At 38.9% G+C, this 12,894-nt stretch overlaps 1 protein-coding gene across 2 annotated transcripts; it reads right to left on the bottom strand.

The window, feature by feature from the left end:
- Positions 1–231: 231 nt before the first annotated feature.
- Positions 232–8,753, bottom strand: LOC146393034 (uncharacterized). Of its 2 annotated transcripts, none has more exons than XM_084908925.1 (5): positions 8,665–8,753; positions 2,377–3,399; positions 1,979–2,134; positions 1,588–1,680; positions 232–1,154 (listed from the first exon to the last, which is right to left on the bottom strand). In XM_084908925.1, exons 2-5 carry the CDS (start codon positions 3,391–3,393, stop codon positions 831–833), a joined length of 1,590 nt encoding a protein of 529 aa, XP_084765051.1. In that variant the 5' UTR covers positions 3,394–3,399; positions 8,665–8,753; the 3' UTR covers positions 232–830. The 2 variants fall into 2 exon arrangements, with proteins under 2 accessions (XP_084765051.1, XP_084765060.1); XM_084908934.1 differs by lacking the exon at positions 8,665–8,753 and adding an exon at positions 3,925–4,522.
- Between the last annotated feature and the right edge of the window lie 4,141 nt (positions 8,754–12,894).

Raw genomic sequence — 12,894 nt, 5'->3', positions numbered from 1 at the left:
AGACATTTCAACTTAAAGTTTTCAGTTTTTCCAACCCAATAATTTGCATAACCCAAAAGTAAAATATTGCTCTTTGCTAACCTAATAATGTGGTTTAGTGTAAATTACTTTTTGTAGTGACTCTAAAATGAAATTTTAGTTTGTTTAATAAAGCTTAAATCAAAATTTTAAGTTGGCTGAAAATATTTTTCAAAAATTCAAAATCCAATTTCTTTTTTTTTAATGCTTTATTGTATAAATGTAATAAAGTATTACCTTTATGGCAACCAACACAGCTTTTGGTCAAACACATTACACATTTGTCCTTTTTAAAACACATATGCACAAAATGCAAGTAACGCTTAGTAGGACCACAAAGTTGTCATCAAAGTGTAAAGTGCAACACAGTATTACACAAATATCAATCTCAACAAATATAGTGTCAACTATGAAAAAGTGCCCCAAGAGTATACAGAAACTTCTCTTCAGCTATAGCCAATGAATAAATATCTGAACAGTGTAGCTGACCAATGGGGATGAAAAAATATAAACACTCCTTTAGAGTTTTAGAATGTCACAACAGTTTGTTGTATAACTGAGCACATCAAACCTGAAATGCAACCTTTCCCTTGAAACGAAGGCAAATATGTCTGAAAAAAAATTAAAAAATAAATAAAAATACCATACAAAGTATGTATAAAAGCACATTAAATTGGGGTTTGAGGTCTCTTGGAGCATAAAAAAGGCCCAACATCCAAAAGAGACTACATATTTTACATGCTATATGTCCAAACACAGTTGTTCCTTCGCATTATGGCACAAGGCCATTTGTTGGTCATTGTTCTGTGCCATTACTGGGAGCTTTGAAGTTTGATATACAGATTTTGGACTTTGGGGGACATCTTGTGCTGATCAAGCTGCATGAAGATTTTTTGGAGCACTTCAAAAGTGAAGCGAAAGGGTTTTGGATAAGCTAGGTTGAGTGCATAGATCAAACCTAGAAGCAGGGCACAAGCTGAGGCAACCGAAGTTAGTTCATGCAACACTTCCACACCCTCAATGACAATGCCAATGTCTTCAGGTGGCTCCTGCAGTCCCTCCCCCTCCTTCCGAATCACATACACTGCCATGGTGACCTCCTCCAGGTCCCTCTGAACATCATCTGCTCCACAGTCCTACAGAGGGGTACAAGACACAAACACAAATCATCATTAGCCTCACTTCTTACTGTGATTAAGTGTTTGGGTGATGTACCAATATGTGTTATGTGCTGGGCTATTTCTTGGCTGGGTGTCATCACACACCAGAAACAGCAGAGAGAGGTGTATCAATCTGACTCTAATCAAATTGTAAGCAAGAAAGATAAGATTTCCCAACATGTCAAACTATTCCTTTGAACTTGAATAATCAAGTAAGCCCGTCTTACTTAAAACAAAGTCAATCCAATATGTAATGTGTTGTTGCTGGGAATTACATAATGTCCAATATGGTCATGATAATAAATACATGTCAGCAATCCAACTATGGTTCACGTGTTATGTTTGTTCTAACAGTTAACTTTTTTTGTGTCCCTTTGACAAGATGTGCTGACAAACTGTTGAAACTTACAAGGTATTCCTTGATCAGGCCATCTGCATCTTCTCCCAGGAAGATGGTGAGGGCTTTCAGCACACATTCCCTCCGATGATTAATGTCCACAGTCTAGAACAACAAATGTTGATTAATTTTAAACTCTAAATTTCATAAGACAGACATCCTTACTCTTATTGCTTAACTTACATGTACTTTATTTAAAAACAGTAATTCACAAGCCCAGAGATTCATTACAGAAAGAAAAGGGGATGAGTTCAGTGGTGTATTTTTTGAGTCGCTAAAAACATTCATGCATATGAAAGCCATGATTAGCATTGGCCTGCCCATATTGTCTTTATGAAGGATTCAGATATATTTTGACAGCCCTCTTAGTTACGAAGTATCTTGTTTGATGGTACAGATTTACCTGGTCCAATGTGTCCATGATGTTCGCAATCTTTTGGTGTGTTGCTCCTCCTTTGGCACGTATGACTTTGATCAGCTGACTTGAGTGCATGTCTAACTGGGCCATGAACTTCCACTCAAGAGGAACAGCCATGAGCCTCTGGAACTCTGTATTTATCTAAAAACAAAACACAAATGACAGTAGATATTGTATTATGGAACAAAATGCTGAAACTGATTGTATGCCAAAATGTCTATATCCCAAAAAGTATAACATATATGGGAATTCAAAATGTAAATTCTTTCATTAAGTTCAGTGTTATAAAATCTCAACCACATCAAGTTATGACCGATTCATGAAAGTTAACTGCAATAAATCCTGAAGCATACAGACTTCGATCACTTCAGTTCCATTCTTACCTCTTTCTGTGTGAAGAGTGCAGGCCATCTGTCCTTCAGTTCCTGAATGCTTGGTTCTTGGTTTACCACCTCATGTCGTCTGTAGGCAAACGTGTTAGCCATTTTGTCTGCGATGACCCTTTCATTGTCCCTTATCCCGATCTCTGTCAGAAGTTCTAGTCTCACTTTTTCCATGCTGTCCAGAGTCTCACCAGTAGAAAAGGATGGATAAAAGTTAGCTTCAGAACGTTTTGGCTTCTTCACTTTTTTAGCAGGGAAAGCATCTGTAGTAGCTTTAGATTTCAGTGAGTTTACACACAGCTCTGGACACCCCTGTAATTTGAGCTGGGTCCTGTAGTTTGCCATTTTGTACTTCAGTCGTTGTTTCCAACCGTAGCAGCCATTGAATGATCCAGGTTCTTTCAAACATGGGTGCTTTTTGATAAGGGCCTCTGCAGCTGCGCAGAAATGTGCATCCTCTGGATAGGCCTTGTAACGGTAAATTTCTTCTGCAACTCTTTTCAGGATATCAGACAGCATTCGGGCGCTTAAAGTCAACGTTTTTTGGCTCACACGGTACTCAGTATTCCCCCTCTCTAGCTGTAGCTCTGTGTCATATGAAAATTGGGGAATTGCAAAGTCTTCTGGCAACTGTTGTGTTCGAGATGACATAGATTCAGGGGATGAGAGGATAATTGTGTCATTTGATGCCACCGAAATACCGTCATCAGACTCAAATGAAAGAGACAGAGATGAAGTGGACTGATCGGCACTGATCAAAGGTGGATTTGTTTGCTGGTGGATCACTTTGATTGTCCCCAGATTCCGAAGTTCGGTGGTAGAATTCAGATTGAAGAAGTCGTTGCCAAAGTCTTGGTCCATGTATTGCAGTCTGAAGTTACCTTTTAACCCAAAGGTAGTCTTTATCGTGCTGAGAAGGTCTTCAAGTGACTCTGGGATGCCATTTGGAAGAGTCAGCTTTTCAATGTTGTTCTCTCCTAAAATCACCTTCAGTCTTGCAGGTGTTGAACCAGCCATGGTGGTCTGAGAACAAAGCACAAGCACAGTTAGTGAGGATCAACATGTAAACCACTGACATTTCCAATTAGGAGAATTTAATGTCAAACTAGAGGAAAAGAGAGAAGGCAAAGAGAGGAGGAAAGGGGAGGAGAAAATGAAGAGGAGAGGTGGAGATCAGCTGAGGCAGCGAGGAGAGAAGGCAAACCGAAGAGGAGAGGGGAGGAGAAGAGAGATGGCGAGAATATGGGAGACATTGAAGAGAAGAGAGAAGGAGAGGAGGTGAGGAGAATATAGGAGACAACAAGGAGAGGAAAGAAGAAAAAGAGAAGAGAAGCAGAAGGGGGGAGAGCATAGGATTAGCATTCACTGACTGGAATCCAGCAACCTGAATTAAAAAAATGACATAATTGATGAATTGCCAATGACATCATCACACCACTTTGGCTTGCAGTATAAAATAAATATGTTCTGAGAACACATTAATATTGTATGGGTCTGGGTTTGGTTTTCCCACTTAAGAAAATACTTTATCATATTTTGAGGCCTCACCCTTTAAACATGGACATATCTTTTCAAGGTGACAAGACGCATCCCTCTAATTTTGTAGTCTGCCAGTGGGTAGGTATCATGCAGTTCTTGTGGCTCAACAAGTTCCACTTCTTTGCTTGGTGATGTTTTGAGATCATAAGCTCTGTAGTGTTCCATATACCATCCGCTAAGCTTTTTCAGAATGAAGATTAGTTTGTCCTGCAGTATCACCATTTGGATGATTTCACCAAACTCTGGCAGTCCTCCCAGTGAGCCGTGGATCAAGATCATCCCACACTTGTAGATTAGTCCATTATATGCTACACTTTTAGCCAAGCACACATTGTCCATATCTGGAGACTTCTGTCTCAGTGCATTTGAGATGTCCTTGTTAAGAACATCAATGTGAACAGTGGAAACATCTGTTACTTCCAGTGGGGGTTTGGCAAAGCTAATTGCATGCAAATGATATGCAATCTGATACTGATGTCTCTGTGAAAGGGAAAGAAGTACATTTTTGAAGCATCTGATGTTCCTTGCAACTCTTTTAAAAAAACTATGCTTTGCTTCGAATCGCATAGTCCATAGTGCAACCAGTGGCCCAAACTTACGGATCAAGTATGGATAATGTTCAAAGTAGTGGTGCTTTGGTTTAAGATTAACATCTGGGAAAACCTCTTGAAACTTGATTCTGTGCTCGGAGATCTTAAAACCAAGATATGCAATGGAGTCCTCAGTATGAACAGGACTGACAACAAGATCAACAATGTCCTTCAAGTCTGTTAAGATGTGCCAAGCAGGCTCCTCACAGGGTACTATCTGCCCAACGAACAAAGGCAAAAATCTGGTAAGACTCCAGTTCTCGTGTGCATTCCCTCCTACACTTTTTTTGGATGCAAAACTGAGAGCCACAGGATGAGGTCGATTTGTTTTGTCAGCCCACTTAAAGTTGAAAGATGATATTGCTTCATTCAATGCACATAATGTGAAATACTTTTTTTTGATTAACAAATTGAGGCAAAGCGCAAGTTCAAAAGGAACAATTCCCTCAAAAAGATCATGTACAACATCAGGTGGAAACCCAGTGGTAACATCAAAATGTGAGAGGTGCTTTGACAAAATACACTTTGATTTCACACCATAATAACTGGGCCATTTGTTTTCCTCAATAATTCGTAAATGATCTGCATGAATGTCTTTTGTTCTTAAAGTAAAGACTTCACTTCTGACTTCAATAGTCTGGAACTCTGATGTTTCTGCAGTGCAAAATCTACATACGTATGTCCCTGAGAAATTTTCAAAGAATCCAGCAATACTGTGTGCACCAAGGTTGTCGGCAACAACACACTGAACAGTGCCTTTTACTGTTCTGCCCAACTTTGACAGAAATATCCCACTCTGTTCCAAAATTACAAGATCATTAATTACAGGTTTTAACACTTTCTCATACCCATAGCACTTCAGATCATTACTTTTGATTAAAGCAGCCAAATAGATTGAGGTTAAAGCAGAATTACAGCCTGGTGGCAAATTACCCAAAACCCAGTACAATCCACAAATTTTATGCTTCCTCCGTGATGTACCAAGGGGATTACATATTTCGAATTCATCAATGTATAATATCAATGAAATGCTTTCCTGCTTGGACAACAGTCCATTTTCATGGAAGAAGTCACCATCGAAGATAGTTTTGTAGTGCACAGAAGTTTTTTGAGGCTGATTATCTACAGTATTCAAATTAACAGCCTGATCCAAGATTGTCTGGCAGTCAAGAATATGCTGCAAAGACTTTAAAATTGAAATATATTGGAATGACTTGTTATTTTTTCGGTCAAGTATATATTCCACTGGTTCCACTACTTTAAAGTGGCTCTTATAGTATGCTTTTCGTCTCCAAGGACTGGAAAGTGGACCTTTATCTCCAATTGCTTTTTTTACAGGGTTTGTCTCACAGAGTACACTGGCTAGCTTTTCAAGAACTGACTGGTCAAATTGGCATCCGTTGTCTTGTAATACTTGGCTAATAGTCTTTTGGGTAATCGCCACAGAAACAGAACCAATCAAATAGTTTAACTCCTGCAAAAGCTCATCTACAGCTGCATTAGACACAAGAAAGATGTGTTCCAACTTAAGGAGCACTGAAGCAATTTTAAGCTCAATATCCTTCTCTAAGTTTTCAGAATACCCATTGTCAAAAGCAGAATTTAAATTTACATCACTCTCTATAATTTCCACATCTGAAATATCACTGGCAACACTGGCACAAGATTCATCAACAGAACTTATTCCAGGCTTAAATGTGTTCACTGTACCAGAGTGTTTTCTGTATTTATGACTTTTGAAGTTCTCATAGACATTGGTTTTATATTCACAGTTTTGGAACACACATGTTACAGTCTCCTTATTTTTAAGATGCTGATAGATATGTTGAAAATATTCTCTTTCTGTGGAGAGTTGATTATGGCCACAAATATGGCAAGTGAATGTGGACGCAGCTTTGGAGACTGCTTGTTGGGCAGGGTGATTTCTTGATAGATGGCTCAGTAGGGCGTTCCAAGTCTTGAACCTACATGCACAATTTAAACAAGTGCATGGATATGAGTGGCCTCGTCCGTAATGCCTATGAATCAGTTTGTAGTGTTTGAGCAATTCAGATCTTTTTGTTAATGTTGTCCCACAGTCCTTGCATCTCCACATGAAGCATAGCACTGGAGAAACAAAGAGACACGCTTTACTGGGTGTATATAAATAATTTGAGAAAACACAGAGGGAGAGTTGGGCAATATTACAATATATCAATATGGTGATATGAGACTAGATCTCATCTCAGCTTTTTGCCACATTGCCCAACACAAAGCGAATCATTTAAACACAAAATGTATTCATCAAATGTAGCCAGCCCTCTCTAATTAGATTTTAAAGGGATAAGTTCAAAACAAAAGTTTAAAAACCAAAACCCAAATGCCCATAGGTACATTTTTTTTTTTTTTTTTTTGCAATTGTTTTATATATAAAGCCGATTCCTGTTCAGTGTAAAACTGAATTAAGTTTAAGTCATGTACATTGAAAGCAATGCAAGCGGCAGTAAATGCATGCTTCCTGGAGCCACCACAGCTAAACTTTACCTCCTACATCACCCGTGGCCGTGACCGCATGAACTATTCGCGCCGACAGGCATACTGCGAACAACCACTCGTGTATAAATGCGCGCGCCCGAAGTAACGTAGTCTGAAGAGAACCGCGGCCCAGCTTGCCGCTATAATGTGCTAATGCTAATGAATAACTAACAGTAAGCCAACACCGACACACTGCATGAATACACAACTTTAAGCTAGCGTTACGATATTAAAACAAGAGAGTACCGCCAGCAAACTACTAACTTAACCTACATGTCCAAGCACAAACTACCAACAGGTCTGACATTTCGCTAATGTTAGCAGGGCTGAATGATAGCGGTTTGGTCAGGTCAGTTTACTAAACACTTAACAAACTTAACAATACAGTTGGAATATTTTTATATCTAATATATTAAAATATGTGTTCTACATTTGACTTACCTTCAAGGACTATGGAAAAAGTAAAAAAATGAGTAAAGTTTACTTAAGATGACTAAGTTAAGGCAACTTATTCACTTAGAGCAGCGGTCCCCAACCCCCGGGCCTCGGACCGGTACCGGTCCGTGAGTCGTTTGGTACCGGGCCGCGAGAGTTGAGGCTCAGGTGTGAAATGTATAGTTTTCAGGGTTTATATCAGTTTTCAGCGCTATTTTGTTATCGTTTTTATCGTTTACTCTGTTTTCCTGGGTCTTTTCACGTGTGGTATGAATAAATCTTCTTTTTTTCGGTACCGGTACTAGTTTTATTTTGTTGTATTTATCCGCGACACCTTAAAGGCCGGTCCGTGAAAATATTGTCGGGCATAAACCGGTCCGTGGTGCAAAAAAGGTTGGGGACCGCTGACTTAGAGTACAGAGTAAAAACCTATGTAGTTTCCAGAACTCAAAAAAACTATGTAAACTCGTTGCCTCAAAAAATTGAGTGAAGTTTTACTTAAGATGATTAAGCTAGGGCAACTTACCCATTTTGAGTACACTGTACAGCCTCATTATTTCCCAGAACTCAAAAAAATGAGTAAAGTTTACTTAAGATGACTAAGTTAAGGCAACTTATTCACTTTGAGTATAGAGTAAAAACCTATGAAGTTTCCAGAACTCAAAAAAAATATGCAAACTCGTTGCCTCAAAAAAACTAAGTAAAGCTTACTTAAGATGACTGTTAGGACAACTTATTCAGTGCAAGTCTGCAGTATTAAGAATAACTTGATATTTCTGACTGTGCAATACTAATTGTTTACCTACTGACAAACATTTCAAGTTCAACTAAATGAAAAAACAATTTGTGGTAACCTATGATATGATTAAAAATAATTAACAACACTTTTTGTAATGATGTTAAAATGAGCCCAACTTTTATTTTCAAACACAACAAAGTATAACAGCCAACATACTGGACACTGTTCTGCTGAACAACAAACAATTATATTGCCATCACTGTTAGAATCTTACAATGAAACAAAGTCTCAGATGTAATTATTCTAATAACAGAAGACAGGAAAAGATCAGTAAAGAAACAACTTCCCCAAACCAAAGCACAAATAAAACAATAAGTAAAACAGGCTGATCTAAAGTATGATGAAAGTTCAGCCTGATTAATATAAATGTCACTGACAGTTGCTAATATATTGGAAAACCAAAATACTTACTGATGTCTTTCTGTCCAACAGCAGGAGTGCTGGTCCCGAGCCTCAAACACAGTAAGAAGCAAGCAGAGGGAGAAAAAGCAGAACATTTTTCAGAAGCTGATTTGATCCTTAATGGCTGTGCAATCATTGTAACTTACAACACAGAGGGTCAATGTAGACCCCATACAACCAAATTAGACTAACACATATAGGGGAGAGTGAGGTAAGATGAGCCACTTTTTACTCGTGTTGCCCTGGATGTGAGAAAAAAATGACACAGAAATAGAATGATAACATATTCCTTTATTTCAGGATGTCTCCTTTCAAATGTAATGATCAGAATCTATGTCTGATGACGCTGCCCAAAATAATGACCTATTAAAAAAAAATGCTCCTTTGGCTCAACTTGCCCCAGATTAGGGGTAAATTGAACCTAGTCAGTGGGTAAACTGAGCCATCTTGGGGCAAACTGACCATGTAGTTTTTAAAATGTAAAACTGATCATATTGTGAAAACAAACCATTTTAACAGTTGTAAACCTGTGAGAACAAACCTGGAAACTGGTGGTTTCTAAACAAACCACCAGTTCAAAACCATTTATTCAAAAGAACTATTCAATATTCCAATGATCAAGGTTGCAGGGGAATATGAACTGTTGCTCCCTCCTTGCAGTTCCTCCAGCCTGTTGAGGTTGAGGTAGCTTCTTCAGCACATCCTTGTGTGGGAAAGATGCCTCATCATTTTCCTTGAACACAAACGTGGGTTTCTTACTGCTAGTGATCCCTCGGATTCTTCTGAGAAATCTGGCACTCACTTCGTTGTCTGCAAAGCTGTCAACCAGGCCAATGTAATGGTGGCTCCTGGATTTGGATGCAAATCTTACGATGACAAAGTCACCAACTACCAGGTCTGAGACATCTGGTTCACTTCTTTCATCGCTGGAACTGTCATACTCAGAAGTGTCTTCAAATGGGATGGGAACATCACTCTCCTCAGAGCTGCTTTCCACTGCAATTTTTGTCTGGGTTTGTTTCCTCTTCCACATTCCTTGCTTTTTGTGGATTATTTCTTTTTTGCCTTTCAGTTTATTTGTCCTTTCTTCATGGGCTCTCTCAATTGCCTGCTTTTCAGGTGTATCAGTCAGGATTCGTGTCTTCACACGCTTTCGATTTGTTTGTTTCCTGGGCTGCTGACTTTTGGGTAAGGGTAGAATATCAGTGGGAGACACATATCGAGCATGGTTGGGGTCACTTCGTGAACCACATGCATGTACAGGGTCTGGTGAAGGTAGCTCAGCAGAAAGAGAGGCTGAAACCACAGGTGCAACACCTTCAGCGGCAGGCTGCTGCTCCAGGTTGGGCCTGTCTGACACCATGGATGGCTCAAACTCTGCATCAGAGAAGATATCTCTGTTGTAAGGGAAAATCCCAGTGGCTCTAAATCCCGAGGAGATATTTCGTGGTGTCATTGCTGACATGAAAGCATCATTCACACAACCAGCAATTTGGTATATGCTGGCAGTTTTGCCTGGGTTGGACCTCATCCAGCCATCAAGAGCTCTGTTGTAATAGGTTTCAAATGGACCATACACACACTTATCCAGAGGCTGAAGGCGATGGGAAGTGTGGGGTGGAATTGTGAGCATTACAATACCACTTGTTTTTGCTATGTCCAAAGCCTTCAGTGAAATGTGGGCTTCATGGTTATCCATGATTAGCAGCAGTGGCAGGTCAGGGGAGCACTTGGTCTGCTGAACCAGATGTTCAAGGAACACAACAAAGACATCTTCACTGATCCAGCCTGATCTTGTAGTGGTACCAATTGATCCCGGAGGTGCTCCTGCAATGAAGTGGTCTTTGTATCTAACCCTTGGGAAGATAAACATCGGAGGGACTGCGTTACCAGTCGCATTGACAGCACAGACTACAGTCACCAGTTCGCCTCTTTCAGCAGATGTGATGGAGCCCACTTGTTTTTTTCCTTTTTCTGCCACTACCTGCTTTGGTGTCTGTACTGTTGTTACACCTGTTTCGTCAACATTAAAAATCATGTTTGGGGGGAATTTATACCTGTCAAACAAAAAAAGAGCAATGATGATTAGTTAAATTTTTAAGTAATGAAAAAAATGTTAGCTGAGAGTACGCATATTTATTCACTTAACTGTTGTTTGTAGTTGTCATAAATAGTTATTAATGTTTTCAATTAGATAACTTCTGTTACCTGTCGATCACTTTAGCCAGATTGTCAAAGAACTCCCCAACTGTAGTCTTATTGAAGGCTGTAGCTCTTCCCAAAGATGTTGCCTCAGGCATACGGCAAGAGAGATGGTGGCGTGCCAAAAAATTCTTGAACCGTTCTTTACCTAAAAAATGTAATGGTAAAGTAGTAAACTACACAAAATACATTAGTCTGTGCCAACCTACTGAAATGTTGTTTCTTGCACTTCCTACCGGCTAAACCTTTCTCTGTCCATTTGCTGGGAGTAGGAATGTTGTTTCTGCCTGCCAATTCTAATGCCAGTTCACGGCATTTCTTTGGGGAAATGCCATGGAACTGCTCTGCAAGCTTCTTGATATGCTCTGCTAGCTCCTTCTCCACCTCCTCAGAGAAGACTCTCTTTGCTGAAGCTGTTCCACTATAGCCAACCGATTTGACCTCCTGTGTGTCCCTCTTTTTAATATATCTCCTGAGTGTTGACCTGTCAATTTGTCTTTCTTTAGCCACTGATCTTATGGACTTTCCTCCCTTGACTTCACTCGCTGCCCTTTCAATCTCCTCCAGGGGTGTTGAGCCCCAGCTGGTCTTCCGTCTGTAGGTCCTTGGCATGATATCTTTTCTATAATAGTTAACATATGACAAATACAACAAAAGGGTTCAGTATACTGAACTAAAATACTATTTAATAAGTCAGAGCCTTAAATAAATTTCAGTGCCTTATGGTGGGGTAGGTTGAACCATTGGATCAATTTACCCCATAGCCTTTGGCTCACTTTGCCCCATAGCCACCATTTTGAAAAAAACGGGCTAGCTTAGCAATTTAGGCTAATCTTTAGAAAACTTCTTCAGATGATATTATATTTTAGAAACCCACCAACATGTATAATATATCATTTTAGACACAGATACATTTGTTTTAATATTACAGTCAATTTACCTGATATGCAGAAATTTTACTTTGACAAGCAAAAAACATTTTTTTGTGTAATACAGACTTACCCCTTCTCCAATGTGCTCCTCTTTAATATAGCAGGATGGAAATGATGAGTGCTTCCTGGATTTATGGTCACATGACAAAACATGTACACAGTTACCTAGATACAAGGGGTGGTTCAACTTACCCACTGGCTCATCTTACCTCACTCTCCCCTAGTATTAAAAACAGCATCTACTACTGTGTCTGAATGTGTGGTATTGGCACTGTCAGTTTAGGCCTAAAGAGATGTGTTTAAAAAAAGACCACCTAATTTAAATATCATCATTACATGCTTGTTGAAAGTTAACTTCCAATATATAAAGTTTCTAATAAGCTAAATGACCAGATCTAACATATGACAGTGTTTATATGTAACACAATGTTTCTTATGATTCAACTGTGGAATTTAACTTAATTCTTTAGAAGGACAAACTGTATTACTTTATTCTCAAGTATGAAGCCAACCTAGACTTTAACCATTTAACAGGCCACTAATCTGGATTATAGCTTTCACAACAAAACTTGTTTTTAAACACATTTTTTAACAAAATAAATACTATTGTTATTATTATTATTATTATTATTATTTAAAATGTAATTAAACAGAAAAGTGGTTAAATATAAAAGCAGTTTGCTTATGTTGTTAAACAAAGGCTAGATTTGACATTAGATATAGATGCCACAAAGCATGAAAAAAATAGACTCCAAACGTCGGAGCATTTTTGCAAATATGTGATGTCTTGATAAATCGAGCAGATATTTGAACTTTACACAGCTACATTCTCGCCTGAAAATATCTTAAGAGTTTATTTTGTGACCCAGAAAAAGTAATATTTAAAAGTTTTTTAGCCGCGCTCCTCCGCCATTGCCGCGCTTACAAGTACGCACAGGCTCCGACAACCGCGGCCGACAAATGCGATCCTGCTTTTCCCCAGACTACCCTTTCTGGGTCACAAAATAACCTTTTAAGATATTTCCAGCTGAGAATGTAGCTGTGTAATACTCAAATATCTACTTAATTATCAAAATATCACATATTTGCAAAAGTGCTTCCACGT

Source organism: Perissodus microlepis, chromosome 2, assembly GCF_051167445.1.
Source record: "Perissodus microlepis isolate ML-2025 ecotype Zambia chromosome 2, ASM5116744v1, whole genome shotgun sequence".
In the NCBI taxonomy this organism is placed as follows: domain Eukaryota; kingdom Metazoa; phylum Chordata; class Actinopteri; order Cichliformes; family Cichlidae; genus Perissodus; species Perissodus microlepis.
Note: the sequence above shows the minus strand (reverse complement) of the source record. Positions and strands in the feature narration are given on the sequence as shown.